Raw genomic sequence first — 19468 nt, forward strand, 5'->3', positions numbered from 1 at the left:
AAAGACGCGAGCCTGAGCTTCAGATGGAAGCCTCTCCTCACACCTCCATGGGGCGCATCGTATACGCGTTGTCGAACTTCAAAATGTTCAAAAAACAGATCAAAGCAAGCTGGAGCCTCGCAGGACGTCTCACTCTGATCCAGAGGAGCTCACAGCTGCCCGGCTTCTGAACGCCATCCCTGCTTTGGAAGGAATAATATCATAATCAGGATTTAATGAAAACAACAATCTATTCAGTTTATTTACTTCTTGAAGGAAATGAAAAGATGAACTTCCACCCCCCCCCCCCCCCCACACACTGTGGAATGCTGTAATTTATAGTACAACATATCAGTCCTCTGACCCACGGCTGCATTAAACCGGGGTGGGGGGGGGTCTGTCGCCGGACTCTTACTGCCCGCCTCTATCAGATTAGTTTAACCCAAACTCACCGAGGAAGATGTCAGAATAAAAGTGAATGGAAAACGCCTTTTTGAGTTGAGGTAACCGTGAACAGCTGGCAGGGCTTCTATTGGTGTGATAGCGTCTCAAATAAAGTCCCTCTTTTCCACGTTTCTTTTATTTTGAACCGAAAGCCTTGTCACTTTCGGCGAAGGCTGAGGTGAGAAACGTCTTTTGGCTACCAGCAAAGCGCACGAAAGCGCTCGGATGTGCCCCAGCGACGTTCAGTCTGACACCACGTTTGTTTCCACATGTGGCAGCAATCAGTCTCCCTGCGCCTCCCTGTTTGACGACTTATTCCAGCTTCGGTACCTTTGTGAAACAACACTTAATCGCGTGTCCCTCTTGTTAGGGTCCTCGCTACGACTAGTCGTAGAGGAACCTATTGTATTTGAAGGAATTGTTATTATTATTATTCTCACAAACTGCGGGCCTTTTTGGGGCCTTTATCATATTCAAAAAGTTGTTAAATCTGGCATGGATATCCGGACTGTTAAAAAATTTGATAATTTTTGGGTCTCACGTTTGGGTATAAAGAAATGTCTCTATAGCGCCCTCTAGAATTAAAAAAAAGACCTTACAATGCCAGTGTCCGATCAACTTGAACAAAAAAAGTCAATCATGGTATGAAAATGCGCCTAACTAGATTTTCCGCCATTTTGAATTTAGTGAAAAACACATTTTTGGCAATTTCTCCTAAATGCTGCGTTTGATTGTCACGAAACCTTCGGTGGATCATTATTGGTTCAATGTGCCCTTGATATATCGGAATGGTGCTGATAACTCATTGTTTTGATGAGATATGGGCTAATTAACAAGGGGTGTGGCTTAAACTGGCAGATTTTTAACTTCCAAATGACTTGGCATGCCCTCACCAAAATTATAGCATGTGTAATCATTGAAGCCCTGAACGCACCCTCATTTTTTCATTTTTTGTTGTTGTTGTTTCTTTCGGGCAGATCGCTCTCCCCTGGCGGCCTTGGACCTGACGGAGTTGATCGGCGTCCCCCTCCCCCCCTCCGTCTCCTTCGTCACGGGCTTCGAGGGCTACCCGGCCTACAGCTTCGGCCCCGGGGCAAACGTGGGCCGCCTCACAAAGTCCTTCATCCCCGACCCGTTCTACCGCGACTTCGCCGTCACGGTCACGGCCAAAGCGACCACGCGGCGCGGGGGCGTGCTCTTCGCCATCACGGACGCCTACCAAAAGGTTTTTTTTTTTCTTTTTCTGAAGCGCCAAAACCTTTCGACCACAGGAAAGTAACAACGTTGTGCGTTTTGCGTTTTTTTCTTCCTGTAAGATCGTGCACTTGGGTGTGGCCTTGTCCGAGGTGGAAGATGCCTCCCAGAGGGTCGTGCTGTACTACACCGACCCGGCGGCGGGGGGGGGCACCCAGGAAGCGGCTTCCTTCAAAATGGGGGACCTGACGGGGAGATGGGCGCGGTTCACCCTGACCGTGCAGGGGTCAGAGGTGGGTTCCATCGCCGGCGTCTTCGACGCGTGCGACTTGCAGAGATCGAAGCGCTGTTGTGTTTATCACCCCCCCCCCCCCCCCCTCTTTTTTTTCCGTCGCTCAGGTGCGCCTCTACATGGACTGCGAGGAATACCACCGAGTGGCCTTCAACAGGGGCCCCCGGCCTCTCACCTTCGAGGCCCGCTCGGGGGTCTTCGTGGGCAACGCGGGGGGTGCGGGCCTGGCCCCCTTTGTGGTGAGTCTGGATCGCATTGTGATTCACATTCAGTCAATGTCTCACCCGAGTCTCGCTTTGAACGACCGATGCCTATTGGTTAAGTGAAAAGAGTGTAATCGAACAATAGTACCGATTATAAGGTTGTGGGTTCCAACCTCATGTATTTGATGATATCCACGTGTGGTCGTGATGAGGGGTTAGGATCCGATGCAGAACGCATGCGAAATGGAATATTAATAGAAGAGGTTAGCACGTCTTATAAGGCAGGCCAACAAATCTTTTTCTGAATAAACCAACTCATGGCTGGGGGCTAAAATTGAGAAATGCACGACTGAAACAAAAGGCGGCTTTTTTATACGCTGCATTGCAGCCTTTGTCCCCTTCCTCCCCTTCCTCCCCTCTGATATTCAGTTACTTAAGTTCAAACTGCAAGAAGTTTCCGTTTCCTGGACTGTCGGAAAGAATTCCTGTTCCTTTTTTCGCCTCGTTAAAACGAACGGATCTGAGGAGAAGAGAGATCCAATTAGCCAAGTAAAGAGCAATTGGGGTTTGTGTGTATGAAAGATGTTTAAAAACTTCTCTGACTGGTGTATTTACATCATTAAGACTTAAAACAATTCCTTCTGACATCATTTTAAATCATATCAGCCGTATTCTTCACCAGCAGAAGTGACCCATTGATGTTAAGTTCTGTTTGAATTGGTCATCTTTGAACTATCATGGGTTGATGTCTTCTAGAGGATTATTTTTTACTGAATTTATAGTGGCTTGGTGGGCCATCACTGACCCCGGACCTTTAATACAGGAAGTGAATTTAATATATTTTTAATTAAATTGGAGTCTATTGCCATTTAGTGGAAGACCTTTAGGGAACATAATCCTTTTTTTTTATCCGAATGACCCATTTATACAAAATAATACCTGTTTGTAAAGATTTATTTTTCCATCGACTTAAATTTCTTTTAATTTAGTGGTTTTACTGCATTGTGATAGTGAGGATTAGACCACTGAAAGCGAAAGAGAGAGAACTTTGTGCAGCAAAGGGCCCCAGCTTGGATCGTAACCCGCTGGAAGCTTTTACTGTTTGGGCAGAAATCCCATCTATGGCCATCATAAGCTGTGTGACATCACCCAGGGGGCCTCTAGAGCTCCCCCCCCCCCCCCGACTCCTATCTCACGTTAAATAGAAACCATCTCTCCCCTCTTCCCTCCCCCATCATTCCTCCCCTCAGACGGAGAGGACTTGTCGGTTTGCAGCTGTTCTCAGTGTTTAAACTGGCAGCTCCGTCAGACATCTTCCATCTCCTCCCAGGGAGCCACAGCAGCCGCGCGTGCAGCGGTGGCTCCCTGCAGAAGCACGCACACACACACGCACACGCGCACATGCACACGCACGCTAGCAAATGAACCGAGATACCTACTCCCACACTGACTTATTCAGTCCTGTTTCTGCTTCGCTCGGCTCCCCTGAAGCAGACCCCGTGCCTCTGCGTCTGAGCTTCGTGTGAAACAGGGTGCTGCAGAGTGCAGAGAGTCTCCCGCACCTCGGATAGAGAGTTGTGAGCCGCTTTCTGTCGCTTTGGTAACAAGACTTTCCCTCAAAACACGCTGACTGTCAGCTTTAGAAGCAGCTTCTCCTTTAGCACGGTAACACACACAAACAATCCCCATCCATTTAAAGCAGTTTGCATATAATAAAGGAACAGTGACAACAAACGTAAGCTGTTGTAAACTGTAATCAGTCCGCAGACCTCACGCGTTGGTGGGACTTTAGATCGTTGCACGTCAGTGTGTCCGTGTTTTAGGATGAAGAGACTTTGAAGAACGCCCCTGCACGCTGTCATATGTGTAATAGGCTGACGTGTGTGTGTGTGTGTGTGTGTGTGTGTGTGTGTGTTGGCACCAACAGACCCTCCCACTGCCCCAAAGTGTTTACGTTGGTAGAATAAAAAGTTTGTTCGTTGTTCACCGCGCACACACACACACACAGACACACGTGTGTGTGTGTCTCTCTCTCTCCGTTCCTTCTGTGCGTCTCGTCCTTCGTCACATTCGTTAAATGTTAGCGCTCCATTCCATTAAAACTGGCTGTTTCTCAATATCAATAATACAGCTGGCTGAAGTTGATCATGTGATCTGATGATGGAGGCAGAACACCGACTCTCCGATCAGATCACGATTCTCAACCTTGAAATGTTTGATTTTGTTACACGTTTATTTTCTCAAAATGGATACAAACTGGAGCAAGAAAATGGTTCAATTTGCAGTAAAGTTAAAAGTTCATTTTAGACCCTCAACCTAAAGCGTGATGGAATACATTTTACAGAGACACCTGTTGCACTGCCAGATGTGTGTGTGCATGTGCAGATGTGTTGGGGTAGATCGACAAACTGCTGCGTGGGAAACCTCTGAGCTTTAATAAGCTTTAATGACACGGACAGGACTGAAATTACGACACAACACTTGTGTCTCCAGGGCTCCATCCAGCAGCTGGTGCTCAAGTCAGATCCCACGGCCCCAGATGACCAGTGTGAGGAGGACGACCCTTATGTGAGCGTGCACGCACACACACACACACACACACACGCCTGTCACCTCAGGAGCCCAAACGGGTTCAACATGGAGCCATGTCTCCCTCTCCTGGTAGAAAAGGTGCTTTACACTCAGCCGTGAGGACAGAAGTGTGGATTTAGTTCTTTAAATAACTTGTGCATCCAACAATTCTATTTTAATATTGTTTGTACAGCCCCAAATCCAACATTTTCCATCACAAGAAACATTTACCTGGAAGAAAAAAAGTATAATCAGGAATATGAACAACTTCACAGTTACAACACAGTTTGGGCTGCACATTTCATACATTTTTATATATTATATATATTAAATATTCTCCTCTGAAGAGCGTCGAATCCTTTCTGCCTTCCTGCCTCCAGGCCTCTGGATTCGGGAGTGGAGACGACGCCTATGAAGACATGGAGGGGATGGACGAAGTGAAGAAGGTTGTGGAGGAGATGGAGTACACAATGGTGACTACACACACACACACACACACACACACACACACACATACTGTCTCTCTGTCCATACCATTAAGCCGGGTTGGACTTGAACCAAAGAAAACAGCTCTTATCCTCCTCGCTGGCTTGGTGGAGACTGGAACACGTTTGTGCGTGCTGCTCGCTGCCAGCTCTTGGCTCTCGGGAAGAAGAAGAAGGAGAAGAAGAAGAAGAATGCGACGGGGCGAAGAAAGAGAGGCGTTGGAGAGAGTCCTACGTTGTTTTACATAAAGCGAGGTTCCACGTATTCGGCAGCTCTGTCCTTTGTCCTTCTTGCTTCGAGTTGTGGGAGAACCGCCTGGCCCAGCTGAGCAGATTTCATTTAATTCTTTAAAGAAGATGTTGCTGAATAAGGGATTTTATTCTGCGCATTTCTCGCCTGTGTAGAGAAACTTTCCAGTGAGTGGAATTCAGGACGTGAAAGTCAGCCATACAGAAAATAATTTGGCCAAGTGAGAGCAGTGGGATTTTTTTTTTTTAAATCAGACTTTCTAATATTACATTTGTAATCATGTTCCAATCCTTTGGAATGTGGTATGTAATACAACACAATGACATGTTCATATCATAGTGTATGATGCTATCTCTGGGGAAAGACAATAAATAAATGATAATTTAAGGGTAGAGGGTAAGGACCTGCAGTTCCTCGGTTAGCGCCTCAGAGTGAAGGCGGTCTTGTCCCTCGAGGGCCAAACAGGTTTAGACGTTCCATGGCGGCAGCAGATCTCGTAACGCGGTGTGTGTGTGTGTGTGTGTGTGGGGGGGGGACGGTTCCTCGCCATGGACACGTTATAGTGGGCTCGTTAATCTACTCGAACTCTGCACGGCTTTTACACCACGACCACGTGCTGACTGGCGTGTCGGTTTTTCTCTTCTTTTCTCCAGCCCCTAGAGCCCCCTCACAGCAGCCCGGTCCAAGCTCCGCCCACTGAGATGCGGCTTGGTGACGACGATGAAGATGTAGATGACGTGGAAGAGCACTCTGGACAGGAAGTGGAGATGACCACAGCAAGTGGTAAAAACAACAACAACAACTCCCCTTTAAATTATAGTATTTTTGGAAATGACATGGATCTCATGCTGTAATTTCCATAAGTAACCAGCAGATGGTGCTAGAAGAGTATTTTTCTCTCTTCTGCAACCTAAGATGTTATGTCTGAATGGGCAATAGAATAATAATAATGATATTTATAATATGGATAATGTGCTCATGTCTTGTCTTTGTTACAGTGCAATCCCCTCACAATGCCCGTGACTCTGCATTTGGCGTCGTAAGTTGAGATGTTTACCGTGATTGAGATGATATTAAAGATTACAGGATACATGTATTTCCATGTGTACAGACTGTAAAGCCCTCTGAGGCAAATTTGTAATTTGCGATTTTGGGCTATACAAAATAAAATGAATTGAATTGAATTGAATGTATTTGGTTATAAGTGAACAGACACTAATCATTAGTGCATTAATCAGCATGCAACTAGAACCGTGATCATTAAGATATGCTATAAATGTATACAACCTCTCGATTGTGTCTTCAACCTTCAGCCCCTCCAGGTGTCTCCAGGAACAAAAGGCGAGAGAGGAGAGCCGGGTCCGTCCGGTCCTCCAGGACCGCCCGGCCTTCCAGGCCAGGCCTCAGGAGGTGGGGAGGGAGGGGAGCCAGGACCCCGGGGTCCACAAGGACCACATGGAGCTTCAGGTCCACCTGGGGTACCCGGAAAAGATGGAAAGCCTGTGAGTTTTATCTTTGTTTTATTTGCCATATTCAAAACAACTATTCCCAATATTCATATTTCTGCCTCTTCTCCAGGGGAGCAAAGGTGAAACTGGTGACCCAGTAAGTGAAGTCTTTCTCCTGAATTCGTTATTTTTTTCTGGCGTAAACCAATAAAGGAAAGGAAAGAAACATTATTTAGAAAAAGGGCTCATCCCTTTTTCTAAATAACATTTCTTTCCTATCCTGCTTTCACTTCTTACAACTTGGTGAGAACGCGCTCTCTGATATGGTGAGAGCTGCTCACGTAGCGTCCAGCTCAGCTGTAACTGTCTTCTTCCCAGGGAGCAACAGGGATTCCAGGATTCCCAGGACTGCAGGGAGAGCCCGGTCCAGTGGGAGACAAGGTAAACAACACCCCCTCTTTAATAGGATTATACCTGGACTTGAATATGAACAGAATTGAGGTGCATATATAAGACACTCCACTGATGTTTGAATAGTAAAAATCAGTAATGAATCATTGAATGGCCAAATAAAATAACACGCATCCAACGTCTCCTTCAGGGGGATCCTGGGGTCGGGCTACCAGGTCCACCCGGCCCTCCTGGACCTGCAGGTCGACCGAGCAAGTCTCCCATGTCCCCGGTGCGTCATCAAACCATTTTTTTCACATGTTGCTAAGCTTCTGTCTGTTGGTTCCAGGTGCCACAGTCTGAATTGAGTCATATGTACTATGTCCTTTTAGGAGGGGTCTGGATTTGAGGACTTCGACAGTGACGCAGAGTTCATCAGGGTGGGTGAAATAATCTCATCGTCTTCGACTTGTTGACGAGAGAGGTTCCCTTCGTGTCACTGAGACGTGTCGCCTTGTTTCATCAGGGGCCTCCAGGGCCTCCTGGACTCCCGGGAAAGCCGGGCCCGCCGGGTACCGCATCGGGAGACTTCTTCCCTGGACACCCCGGGATCCCCGGGAAAGATGGGAAGGATGGAGAGAACGGTCAACCTGGACGGCCTGTAAGTTAAAAATGACTTTTCTTCTTCCAATATTCATTCATCAATCCTCCGTATTGTGCACTCTTCTGTGTTGTCCCTCATTGTCCTTCAGTAAAGCAAAGTCAAGCCAAATCATCTGGCTTGACCTCGATAAAAGATGAATAGAACTAGATAATATTGATCGAAGTTCACAAACTTCAGCACTCCAAAACTGCTGACCTGACTTCTCTTTTCAGGTGGTTGAGGATTGGTTTAGTGGCTCTGGTTCTGGGTCTGGGTTTGGTTCTGGATCTGGTTCTGAGTCTGAGTCTGGTCAGGTATTAACAATTGGACTGGAAAGACAGTATTTCCCCCAACTTTGTTTTAAAACCCATGTTCATCACTGCTGTCCTGCCACTGCTTGCCGCACAGTATTGATACAAACACCTGTGTGTGTGTGTGTGTGTGTGTGTGTGAGGGGGGGTTGACTGGAGTTCACAATAAATCATTTTCCTTTTCCAATGATCCTCAAGCCACAGTTCGCTTTGGCAGAGAACATGGTGTGAGCTGCAGCTTGCGTTGGGGGAAATGTGTCTTTTGTCTTCAGAAGCTTTTGCTGACTGTGAATGGACCAAAGCCTCCATTTGCAGAGGTTTCTTACTGCATAAAAGGGTTATTCACTTCAGTCTGTTCTCATTATAACCAGCTTGTATACAACTTGGTTCAAAATGACGAATACGCCAACGATACAGTAACCCATGACATGCAGATCCGTCTCACATCTGGAGTAAATAGACGTGCATCTAAAATCTGAGGTCTCCCTCTTGCAGGGAAAAGATGGAGCTTCGGGATCTGCCGGGGCCAAAGGAGACAAGGTGAGGCTGATGAGCACATCACAACGCGTAAACAATTACACATGAACCGGATAACCCCCCCCCCCCCTAACACGTGGAGGCGAGCTGTTAATGAGGTGACCCTGTGGACTAATGAAGCTCAGGGGCTCCGATGTAAACAATAGCTGGGTTTTTTTCTGGTGATTTTATTGTATTTTGTCTTTTTCCAGGGGGAGGCTGGTGCAAGTGGGCCAGCCGGAGCGAAGGTAAAATCCCCATTACGTCACCGCTGAGCGGACTCACTGGCGTCATCGCTCGCTGCGATGCTGCGTCGCATTGCGCCACGTGGTGTTTACCCCCCCGTTGGCCCTGATTCCAAACTCTGCTTAAACTCGTGCCTTTTGCAGGGAGATCAGGGGCCTCCAGGGTTTCCAGGCCTGCCAGGCTCAGACGGTCCAGAAGGGCATCCGGGTCCCAGGGGTCCATCTGGCCCACCCGGGCCCCCGGGTCCTCCGGGGCGAGGCCTCAGCATGGACTTCGAGGTACGGCCTGTTTTTCGCTACTTCATTAATTGAAAAACTACTTTAAAAAAAGATTATTTTTTTTGTAGCGATGTTGTGATTTCCTGGATTTTAATGCAGCTTTTTTAAAGCCTCACAATTTGACCGCACAGAATTGTCGCGCTGTTTTTTTCAGGACTCTGAAGGATCCGGGATGCAGAGTGGTTTTGGAGCTGCGCTGTCCAGGGGCCCACAGGTACGACTCCGTTTGCATCAATCATCACACAGCATCGTTCCCTCGGACCGTCCCCTTGTCGTTCTCTTGTCACGTCCACATCAAAGAGCGCTGTATTTGTTGCACAGGGTTCCCCTGGGATCCCTGGACTGGAAGGACCCAAGGTGAGACATCAGATTGTGCTCTGAAAGATTGATATGTTGTGCCCAATGTTTTAGTTGAAGGAAAGGAACTCTTTAAGTGACCTACGCCCCTGAACTGTGTGCATGCATGCGTTACATGTTTCTCCCTCTTTGCCCCCCCCCCCTTCAGGGAAAAGAGGGCTCAGCCGGCTCCCCGGGAAAGCCGGGGCCAAAGGTGAGTCCGCGTTGGATCGCCTGAGGCAGTCGGGGACGGCTTTTTTGAATAACAGTGACGCGTGTGATTGATCCGTGTTCGTCCGCAGGGGGAGGCGGGTTCTACCGGACCCCCGGGCTCCCCGGGACTGGAGGGACTAAAAGGGGAAAAGGTCAGTAAAGGGAAAAATGAATAGAGGACTTTTACAGGCTCAATTGGGACTTTTAGTGGAATTGTTCATTGAAATGGTCTAAACACCAGAAGGATGCAACTAAAAAACAATCTCTGAAAGTCAAAGACAAACCAAATAACAACGCTTTGTGAAAAATACTGCTGCTAGTAACGTAATTTCTTACGCGGCGTCATCTACAGGGACCAAAGGGGAACGACGGAGATCCAGGACAAAAGGTAAAACCACGGGTCACATGCCCAAACTCACACTGGACACACACACACAAAGCATTCATTAAATAGCTAAAATGTCAAACTCTTTTTTTTTTTTCCAGGGGGAGAGGGGACGGGACGGGCTCAGTCTCACCGGCCCTCCGGGACCACCTGGACCAGCAGGACCCGTTATCAACCTCCAGGACGTAAGCAGCAGCCGAGCTCTTACAGTTCTTAAAGTTCTAACATGTGCATCCAGAGTGATGGATTTAATCAGTTTGATTCTCCTTCTGCCTCAAATCCAGCTTCTACTCAACGACACAGACGGTGCCTTCAACTTCTCCGGGATTTTTGAGGCTCAGGGACGCGCCGTAAGTATCAAAGCGATCATCTTGGAGACGCAACATAATTATGGTTCTCACTTCGTTTTACTCTTTGGAGATGTCTTCATTTGTATCTTCTAAATGTTAGCAGGGACCTCAGGGTCCAAAGGGACCAAAGGGAGACAGTGGATTGCCAGGAGTTCAAGGACCTCCAGGACTGAAGGTAAGCGAAACAAACACCATGTGGGCTCTTGTTCTTCTGTTTACACACATGTGCGTGGAATTAACGTTTGTGTGTGTGTGTGTGTGTGTGTGCGCAGGGTGAAAGAGGAGAGCCGGGACTCTCGGCAGACGGATCCCCGACGTCCGGCCCGGCTGGAACCAAAGGAGTCAAGGTCATTTTAGTTCTTTCCTTTTTAGTTTTCATGATTTCGGGGTCTCGATTGTTTTGCTCATATTGGGTCTGAATTGCCTGAGGTCAGGATTTATTTTTTTGTTTGGCTTCAGGGAGATAGTGGTGTGTCCGGACCGCCTGGAATCCCAGTAAGTTGATTGGCAGCGTGAAGCTTCTGTAGCTGGAGCAACTCGGGTGAATGAAGGCGAAATGACCGCCGCTGTCACTCACTTTGCTTTTGTCCCCCGTCAGGGGCCGACTGGACCCGCGGGACCCAAAGGAGAATTCGGTTTTCCCGGCAGACCTGTGAGTACTGTGAGCTCACCAAACATTGACTCGGACACGGCCTCGGGAAAATCAGGTGTGTCTTTGTGTAGGGACGTCCGGGCCTGATGGGACCGAGAGGAGAGAGAGGAGACTTTGCGGGCCTGATGGTGAGACCCCTCAGCCAACATGAGACTATTCGTTTTTTGGTTTCTTAACGTCTCGTTTATGTCCTCACTTACATTTTCGCCTTCCTCGCTCCTCAGGGACCCCCCGGCCCGCCGGGGCCTCCGGGCCGTCCGGGGATGTTCGGCTGCCCGAAAGGAGTGAGCGTCGCACGCGTTCATCAACAGTTGGGACGAGACTCTGGTGCGACCTTGTTTGACCTTGTTTGACCTCCCTCTCCCCTGCAGACCGTGTTCTCCATCCCTCCCAGGCCGCACTGCAAAATGCCCGTGAGTCTCCGACGGAACGCGTCATTCGAACTAATACTGATCCGTCATCCTCGTCCTTCTTGTACCCGCCTCACCTCGTGTCCCTCAGAGCTCCTCGGATATTCCTGCATGCTGCATGCCTGGTCTGCAGAGGGGGGGGGGCTCAGAATTTCACAGGAAATCTGCACGTTTCGTTCGCATGTTTCGGGATAATGTTGAAAAGGCCGATGGGATGAGTGGAATGCAGTATGACATGTTTTGTTTCTTGGATGATTACTCTGATATTTACGTATAATCATCACTTACTGCCATTAATGTGTTCATGCTCCATTATTTCAGCTCAATCCCAATGGAACAATTGCAGTTGGTAGGTTGGCTCACCACTTTTAATTATATAAAACTGTTACTGTTTGCAATAAATATATCTCTGTCGTTTTGGCATCAAATGTCAAGACAAGGAATTCAATTTAAGTTTGTCTCTCTGTCTCCAAGGTAACTGTCAGACGGGACTGAAGGGGGAGAAGGGAGAGCAAGGTCTTCCTGGGATCCCGGCGCCTCAGAGTGAGTCAAAGAGAAACACAATCTATTGTAAAAGTAAAGCTAGTGCACAACGTACTTATCTATAAAGTGTGTTTTAATGAGGGAATAAAGGCCTGACTTTCTTTTATGAAGGATATTTAATCGTCTATTTTCTCTTTATTTCCCGAAAAATCTTGTTTTCTGTGTTCTAGGCTCTTTTCCTCCCAGGGGAAGTTGGGTAAGTTTCACACTGAAGGACTTTCATCAGCGAGTTCAGTTATTTGGTTTAATTCAGTTTGGGGACATTCTTGCTTTGTAGGTCGGACCAACGTACCAAGTCTTTTGTGTGTATCTCCTTGTGTGTCTGTGTACGTCATCCCAGGGGGCAAGAGGTGAGCAGGGCACCAAAGGAGAGAAGGGAGACAAGGGGGAGGCAGGGTTGCCCGGGCAACCAGGTAATCTCGGCAGAACGGGGCTTGTGGTGAGTCAAGATGACGTGGGCACGTTTTTATCATGTCTCTAACTACGCTCTAGTCTTCGTCGTTGCATGTTGTGCTGTAGCTACCATGTCATTGCTCCCGATGCATTTCAGGGACCCAAAGGGGAGTCAGTGATTGGCCCCCGGGGCCCCCCCGGGGCACCCGGCTCACCCGGTTTTCCAGGCTACGGCAGACCAGGAGCGGTCGGCGCTCCGGGGCCGCCTGGGCCTCCGGGGCCCTCCGAGTCGCCCTCGAGACACGGCTCCGGTAGAATTGATCACTCTGATCTCTCACACACACACACACACACAGCACAATGTTTTGTAGAAATCATAGTTCATCATTCTTGCAATTTTTTGTCATGGCAGCTCTGACCATTGCCGGCCCGCCTGGACCTCCTGGACCAGCTGGACCTCCCGGGCCTTCGAGTAACGCAGCATCTGTAAGTTGTGAACTACGAACAGAACGTTTGCCTGATTGCACACCAGGTAGCAGTTAAATCAGCATCGTGACCATGTTGGAGTTTCCAAGTTTTTCTTCTCTTAATTTGTTCCTCAGCTGAGAACATTTTCCTCCCGTGAGAGCATGATGCAGCACACCGCCCGGGATGCAGAGGGGACTCTGGCCTACGTCACAGCGACAGCGAGTCTCTTCCTCAAGGTCTCCCGAGGGTGGAAGGAGATACAGGTACGCATGGGAACGAGCCGTATGCGTGTACAGCTTCGGTAAACCCGACAGCTGGAGAATCAAGCTGCAGCACACGGCTCCGCTTATACGTTCAGAACAATGTGCATGTAGAGCTTGAATGATGGAAGTGGAGAAACAACAGTTTATCTGTTGATCACTTGGAGGTTTCCATGGTCCACGATGCATTGAGAGAGTTTCTGCTCTTCTCTCCCTTTGAAACATCTTGATATCCATAAACTCTGAAATGTGTTTTTTTTGGAGGGAGTGCGGCAGGGTTTCTTTATTTGAGAAGAGGATCAATGATCATTCAACCATTGCTTTTCATGTGTTGTTGTACATCCAACACATCACTCTCATCTTGTTTTTGTCTCCACAGCTCGGCAGCCTTATTTACCTCTCCAATAACATCATTCCACAAGATGAGGTAACAGTGGGCTCATTTTTAGGCCTCGATGCTTGCTGTTTAGTAAAAGAGTAAATTGTACATTGTGATTCATGTGCAGTCTTCATCCATCCGTAAACTTTCCAACAATTCATTTAGCCCCGGGTTTCATATCAGATAAGCGGAGACACGCTGGAAAGAATACGTTCCGTCGACGAAAGGGTGAGTGTCCCGCAAGACGGAGTCATTTAAAGTGACGTTAATCGCTCGATTCGGGGGGTTTGGAGCGTCACTCGAGACTCCCATGTGTTGCCCCCCCCCCCCCCTCCCCCTCCTCCCTCCAGCTCAACCTGGTGGCCCTGAACCAGCCCCACTCGGGCGACATGACGGGGCTGGACGCCGCTGACCGGATGTGTTACGAGCAGGCCAAGGCGATGGGCTTGGCTCCGAACTTCCGCGCCTTCATATCCTCCCAGAGGCAAGACCTGGTCCACGTGGTCTACCCGGGTTTCCGGGAAACCCTGCCAGTGACCAACCTCAGGGTGAGTCCCCGAACTCTCCGTCGCGCCCGAATCCTCAGGAGACGAAGCGCCTTCAGGCCCAAAATCCAACCGCACCGCGTGTCTTCTTTTTAGGGGGACGTGATGTTCAGCAACTGGAGGTCAATTTTCAACGGGGACGGGGGGCCAATGGACGCCAGGGTACCGATCTATTCCTTCGACGGCCGGGACGTCATGGCCGACCCGTTCTGGTCAGTGGACTCGGGTTGACTCCGTCATTCGTTGCCGCGTTGTTGTTCTGCCGTTTTCCTGTCGTGTTCACGCTCTCTGTCGTCGACCCGTCAGGCCCCAGAAGAGCATCTGGCACGGCTCCACCAGCAGGGGGCTCCGAGCGGTGGACAAGCACTGCGAGACGTGGCGAGCGGACCACATTTCCGTCGCGGGCCAGTCGTCCAGCCTGACCTCGGGTCTGCTCCTGGGCCAGCAGACCAGGAGCTGCTCCAACCAGTACATCGTCCTCTGCATCGAGACGCACAAAAAGACCTGAATCGGGGGGCCCCCCCTCCAGCGCCCCTCCCGCACCACTCCAAACACCGTAAACGTTCGGGGAAAAGAATTCGGTGCTAACTGCAGCATTTTGTGGTTTTTAAAACAGAGGACGAGGCTACATTTGCCCTCCTCCCTTTCCTGACATCCTTCAGTGTTAAATATGGCTGCCAATCACGATAATGCTTCATTACAATAATCATCTACAAGAGAATGTGTTAATGTTTAACTGATGTCAAAATGATACACACGCAGCACCTTTTCAACCTTTATTGACTCGATTGCAAACAGGTGCGGGTCAATAAAACAAAGCAGCCCAATGGGTCGTCCCCCGATGGTCCTGGAGGTGTTTTGAGGACAAGGCGTCTCTTTTTATGAGTCCTCCTGCACCTGTCCTGCAACCAGTCGGTTTCTGTTTTTGATTTCCAAAGACTTATTATGGCTACTGTCACTGTGAGAGTGTTAGAAAAATAATTTTAGAATTGTTTTAAAGACAAAAAGAATGTTTTTTGAAACTCACATGGTCCCTCATCCAACAAACAACCAGTGTTGTCACCAAAGTCGTTTTTGATGCACTGTATTTTATTCAAAAAAGTATTTTCTTGTTCAACATGGTTTTTGTTGTAGCTTTTCATACATCTTGGGGATCTCACATTTTAGCAGCTCTTTCTCTCATTAGGCTATTTAATTTAACTTCAATTATGTATTTATACCTTCACAGCACATAACGTCAAATCAAAGAATTCAAGTTAAGAATGTAATTTATAGTTTTCTCTTTGTTCCTACTCATTGCCTCTTTTTTTAAATCTTTTTGTACAGTTGTTATGGTTCTAGATTTCTGGTGATGCCAAGGAAACAAGCTTAATATTTTCATTCTTAAAAAATAAGAATACATGAAAAATTCAATTCCAACAGGGAAAAGTCACATGTTTTGTGTAAATAGTGGTGCTTTGTTGAATAAAGTTTTCTCTTTTCATAATTGTCTCTTGTTTTGTTTACTCTTTTTTGATCTGTTTCAATGTTCTAACAAAATGTAATCTAAAAATATATTTTTAAAGAAAATATATTTTTAAAATTATCCACAGACATTTCCCAAAATTACAATTCAATTTTAATCATCCCTCCAGAGAATGTTATATTCAATGTTTCAATATAGGTGGTTAATAATTATACGTGTATTTGTGGAAAAACACAAATATAATCTAGGCAATTTGAGCCGTACAGGAAGCTTTTATTTTGAATGAAGTATCCCGGAAGTGACGTAATCAACCCTGTAACAGCTTGAAAGGAGCCAGGCTACCTGCGTGCTGCGGTTCCTACTTCCAGAAGAAACTAACGTTAAACAATGTTTTTATTCTTTTGCATTTCTCTCACGTGTCTGTTTTACTCCTCGGCCACGCGCAACGACCAGCCCGTCATCGGTAAGCGTGCGCGTGATTCACTGCGACACTTTCAGGACTAAACGTTATATTTTGTAATATTCACAGGTGAGTCTAATCAGTCCCAGGTGCACGACGCCTCACTTAAACTATCCACTGATGAGCCGATGCAAGCTGTTGTGTCGCGCGCGCACACACGCACACACACACACACACACACAGCAGAAAGTAACGTTACTACATGCCTGTTTGTACTATTTATTAAGAGAAAGGAGAACATACGTTTAAAAACGTTTCTGTATTGAATCCAAAATGCTTCCGTTCTTCTTAAATATAATAGTTTCTAATTATTATTTCTGTATCATATGAAAGTGTCCCTCAGGCAGTGAAAGTTCAGTAACTGCCATCTTATTATCATTGTCTACGCCTTGGGACTGTTAGCTTAGGAGACCAAACTGGTTGTGTTTTAGGAGAGTGACCCAACTGGTTGTGTTTGAGGAGACGGACCCTACTGGTTGTGTTTGAGGAGACGGACCCTACTGGTTGTGTTTGAGGAGACGGACTCAACTTGTTGTGTTTGAGGAGACGGACTCAACTGGTTGTTTGAGGAGACGGACCAAACTGGTTGTTTGAGGAGACGGACCCTACAGGTTGTGTTTTAGGAGACGGACCCTATTGGTTGTGTTTGAGGAGACGGACCCAACTGGTTGTGTTTTAGGAGACGGACTCTACTGGTTGTGTTTTAGGAGACGGACTCTACTTGTTGTGTTTTAGGAGACGGACTCTACTTGTTGTGTTTGAGGAGATGGACTCAACTTGTTGTGTTTGAGGACATGGACCCAACTGGTTGTTTGAGGACATGGACCCAACTGGTTGTTTGAAGAGACGGGCCCAACTGGTTGTTTGAGGAGTCGGACCCTACTGGTTATGTTTGAGGAGTCGGACCCTACTGGTTATGTTTGAGGACATGGACCCTACTGGATGTTTGAGGAGACGGGCCCAACTGGTTGTTTGAGGAGTCGGACCCTACTGGTTATGTTTGAGGAGTCGGACCCTACTGGTTATGTTTGAGGAGTCGGACCCTACTGGTTATGTTTGAGGAGTCGGACCCTACTGGTTATGTTTGAGGACATGGACCCAACTGGTTGTTTGAGGAGACGGACCCAACTGGTTGTGTTTTTTCTTTCAAAAGGAATCCTGGCCCAGGAAATCCGTGTACCCAAACCCAACCAAACGGCTTACGTCGCTGCCTCCTACGTCAAGTTCCTGGAGTCTGGAGGTGCTCGGGTGGTGCCTGTCATGTGAGTCCTGATCTAACCAAGCCTCCAGTAAACCTTTGTGTCCATACAACAGTTCTAGAATGAAAGCCTCCAACATCCGTCCACAGGCTCGATCAGACGCTGGAGGAGTATAAGCGAGTGTTCTACTCCATCAACGGGTAAATGGGCCGAACCACAGTGAATGTGGTCCTCTGGTGACCGCTGTCATTCTGGTGAGGACCCGCCTCCTAAAAGAGAACGGTCATCCCTTCTGTCGTTGTTGTTGTTAACAGGATCCTTCTCCCTGGAGGACGGGCCAGCATCGTCTCGTCCGCGTTTCAAAGAGCTTCACAGATATTTTATGAGCTCGCCATTGAGGTGAAAGTGTGAGATATTGGCGACTCTGTTTAGGTGTGTTTGTGCTGGATTACACTGCAGACTGTTGTTGTTGTTGTTGTTGTTGTTTCAGGCCAACAACAGGGGCGACTACTTCCCTCTGTGGGGAACCTGCCTGGGCTTTGAGCAGCTGTTTTATTTGACGAGTTTTAAGACCACGCTGTCTCGCACCAATACGAGTGGTGTGGCGTTGCCTCTGAGCTTCACGAACGGTACGCTGTGTCTTCCTCCTCCCCCCGTTACGTCTTTGTGGATGAAGTTGATGATGATGAGTAGTAATTGAACTGTTTATCTGATCAGATGTGTGGGTGTTTTCAACAAAACAACGATTTGCAGAAAGCCGAGACAGCCGACTGCTGCGAGGCTTCCCCGCCGGACTGCTGGTCGCTCTGGCTTCCGAGCCGCTCACGGAACACTCGCACAAGTTCGGTGTGGCCGTGTCGGTACGTCGGTCTCGACTGGCCGAGGGGGGGGGGGGGGCACGCATCACAAGCCGCTGCCGGTGTGCGATGTCGCCGAACCTGCCCTCTGCGTCTTCTTTCAGACTCACCGCGCGGACGAGGAGCTGAGGAGGTTCTACCGAGTTCTCACCACCAATACGGACGGAGCCACGGAGTTCGTGTCGACCTTTGAAGGTAGGGCGCCGTCCACCGAGGTTCCTTTCCTTACTGGCGAGCGCGGGCCGCGACCCCCTTCTCTCCCCTTATCCCCCCCCCCCATCCGGCAGCGTACGACTACCCGATCTACGGCACGCAGTGGCACCCGGAAAAAAACGCGTACGAGTGGCGGAAGCCTTACGTCCCTCACTCCGTGTCGGCCATCAGGACCACCTTCTACATGGCGGAGTTCTTTGTCAACGAAGGTATGGAGCCGTTGGCTGTTTTTTTTTTTTTTTCAGTCGCGCTGCCAGGAGCTGAAAGCCTTCTGTGACGTCTCGTGTCTCCTCGCAGCCAGGAAGAGCTTCCACAGGTTCAGGTCCGAGGAGGAGGAGAGGAGGGCGCTGATATACAACCACAGACCCGTTCACACTGGGCCCAACGGCTTCTTTGAGCAAGTCTATATATTCTAGACATTTACGCCGTTGTTTTTTACCTTCTCAGAATAATTAGTCGGCACTGTGCGACTAAATGTTGCGTAATGTTTGTTACAAAAGAATAGGTCAAAACATTTTTTTAAATGCTTTATTCTCTTGATCTCTTGTGTCATACATTCGTTTTTTTTAAACAAAAATTCCCTCCGTTTATTGAAGTAGTCAAATCAATATAGTAAATATTTATACATGAATGTCGATGCAGGGTTTACAAAAAGTCTTTTGGGATTTTATGGTGTAACTGGGTTAAAGTCTAGTATTTAACTGCTGGTGCACATGATGCACATTGTTTCCTCTTAAGACATTTTGCATCGGAACGTTTGAATGTTTAACGTATTTATTTTATTTTTCGAGTCCTGCTAAATGAATGTTGGTTCAACAAAGTTAGCAGCATTACTAGCCCAGGATTATCTTTATTATATTTAAAAAATCACAGATAAACCCTAAAGGTCGATTAAAAAACAATAGACATATTATTAACATTTACCTTCTTGCCAAAGTCTACAATTTATTTTCCTCTGCTTTGCAAAACACATTTTCTTTAAATATGCAAGAATCTTGACGCTGTTCTATAAACTACCTCAACAATAATAAATAATCAACATTTGCCTCAAGAATTTGTCCTTTGCATTTTCTTTTGCTATTTCCCATTT

General features: G+C 47.7%; 2 protein-coding genes across 4 annotated transcripts in view; both read left to right on the top strand.

Moving 5' to 3' along the window:
• LOC119198865 (collagen alpha-1(XVIII) chain-like) overlaps nt 1-14749 on the top strand; it is a 29898-nt gene extending 15149 nt beyond the window's left edge. The window contains exons 3-44 of one of the 3 annotated variants that reach the window (XM_037456434.2): nt 1401-1648; nt 1740-1910; nt 2017-2148; nt 4606-4680; nt 5064-5156; nt 6072-6201; nt 6417-6457; nt 6732-6920; nt 6997-7023; nt 7245-7307; nt 7468-7548; nt 7649-7696; nt 7783-7917; nt 8706-8750; nt 8939-8974; nt 9116-9250; nt 9405-9464; nt 9572-9607; nt 9756-9800; nt 9889-9951; nt 10152-10187; nt 10286-10369; nt 10469-10534; nt 10635-10709; nt 10807-10881; nt 10994-11029; nt 11133-11186; nt 11258-11314; nt 11411-11470; nt 11558-11599; nt 11918-11945; nt 12071-12139; nt 12310-12335; nt 12480-12578; nt 12690-12843; nt 12945-13018; nt 13135-13263; nt 13640-13687; nt 13805-13867; nt 13990-14187; nt 14281-14396; nt 14491-14749. In XM_037456434.2, the coding sequence (XP_037312331.2) occupies nt 1401-1648; nt 1740-1910; nt 2017-2148; nt 4606-4680; nt 5064-5156; nt 6072-6201; nt 6417-6457; nt 6732-6920; nt 6997-7023; nt 7245-7307; nt 7468-7548; nt 7649-7696; nt 7783-7917; nt 8706-8750; nt 8939-8974; nt 9116-9250; nt 9405-9464; nt 9572-9607; nt 9756-9800; nt 9889-9951; nt 10152-10187; nt 10286-10369; nt 10469-10534; nt 10635-10709; nt 10807-10881; nt 10994-11029; nt 11133-11186; nt 11258-11314; nt 11411-11470; nt 11558-11599; nt 11918-11945; nt 12071-12139; nt 12310-12335; nt 12480-12578; nt 12690-12843; nt 12945-13018; nt 13135-13263; nt 13640-13687; nt 13805-13867; nt 13990-14187; nt 14281-14396; nt 14491-14692 (3644 nt within the window). In that variant the 3' untranslated portion in view covers nt 14693-14749. The remainder of the gene's footprint in view (nt 1-1400; nt 1649-1739; nt 1911-2016; nt 2149-4605; nt 4681-5063; nt 5157-6071; nt 6202-6416; nt 6458-6731; nt 6921-6996; nt 7024-7244; nt 7308-7467; nt 7549-7648; nt 7697-7782; nt 7918-8705; nt 8751-8938; nt 8975-9115; nt 9251-9404; nt 9465-9571; nt 9608-9755; nt 9801-9888; nt 9952-10151; nt 10188-10285; nt 10370-10468; nt 10535-10634; nt 10710-10806; nt 10882-10993; nt 11030-11132; nt 11187-11257; nt 11315-11410; nt 11471-11557; nt 11600-11917; nt 11946-12070; nt 12140-12309; nt 12336-12479; nt 12579-12689; nt 12844-12944; nt 13019-13134; nt 13264-13639; nt 13688-13804; nt 13868-13989; nt 14188-14280; nt 14397-14490) is intronic. The other 2 variants (XM_062559384.1, XM_062559383.1) reach the window with 2 other exon arrangements.
• A 1193-nt stretch (nt 14750-15942) lies between these two features.
• ggh (gamma-glutamyl hydrolase (conjugase, folylpolygammaglutamyl hydrolase)) lies at nt 15943-19353 on the top strand. Its single transcript, XM_037456436.2, has 9 exons — nt 15943-16112; nt 17263-17371; nt 17458-17508; nt 17623-17707; nt 17799-17937; nt 18062-18168; nt 18270-18360; nt 18453-18587; nt 18676-19353. Exons 1-9 carry the CDS (start codon nt 16037-16039, stop codon nt 18792-18794), a joined length of 912 nt encoding a protein of 303 aa, XP_037312333.2. The 5' UTR covers nt 15943-16036; the 3' UTR covers nt 18795-19353.
• Nucleotides 19354-19468: the final 115 nt, after the last annotated feature.

The sequence above is a fragment of the Pungitius pungitius genome, chromosome 19 (genome assembly GCF_949316345.1).
Source record: "Pungitius pungitius chromosome 19, fPunPun2.1, whole genome shotgun sequence".
In the NCBI taxonomy this organism is placed as follows: domain Eukaryota; kingdom Metazoa; phylum Chordata; class Actinopteri; order Perciformes; family Gasterosteidae; genus Pungitius; species Pungitius pungitius.

Bases quoted from the DNA above. Each gene is read 5' to 3' on its own strand.
- ggh (XM_037456436.2), top strand. From the start codon at position 16,037: ATGTTTTTATTCTTTTGCATTTCTCTCACGTGTCTGTTTTACTCCTCG. The intron at 17,708-17,798 runs GTGAAAGTGTGA...TTGTTGTTTCAG, and splicing joins TTTATGAGCTCGCCATTGAG to GCCAACAACAGGGGCGACTA. The intron at 17,938-18,061 runs GTACGCTGTGTC...AACGATTTGCAG, and splicing joins GCCTCTGAGCTTCACGAACG to AAAGCCGAGACAGCCGACTG.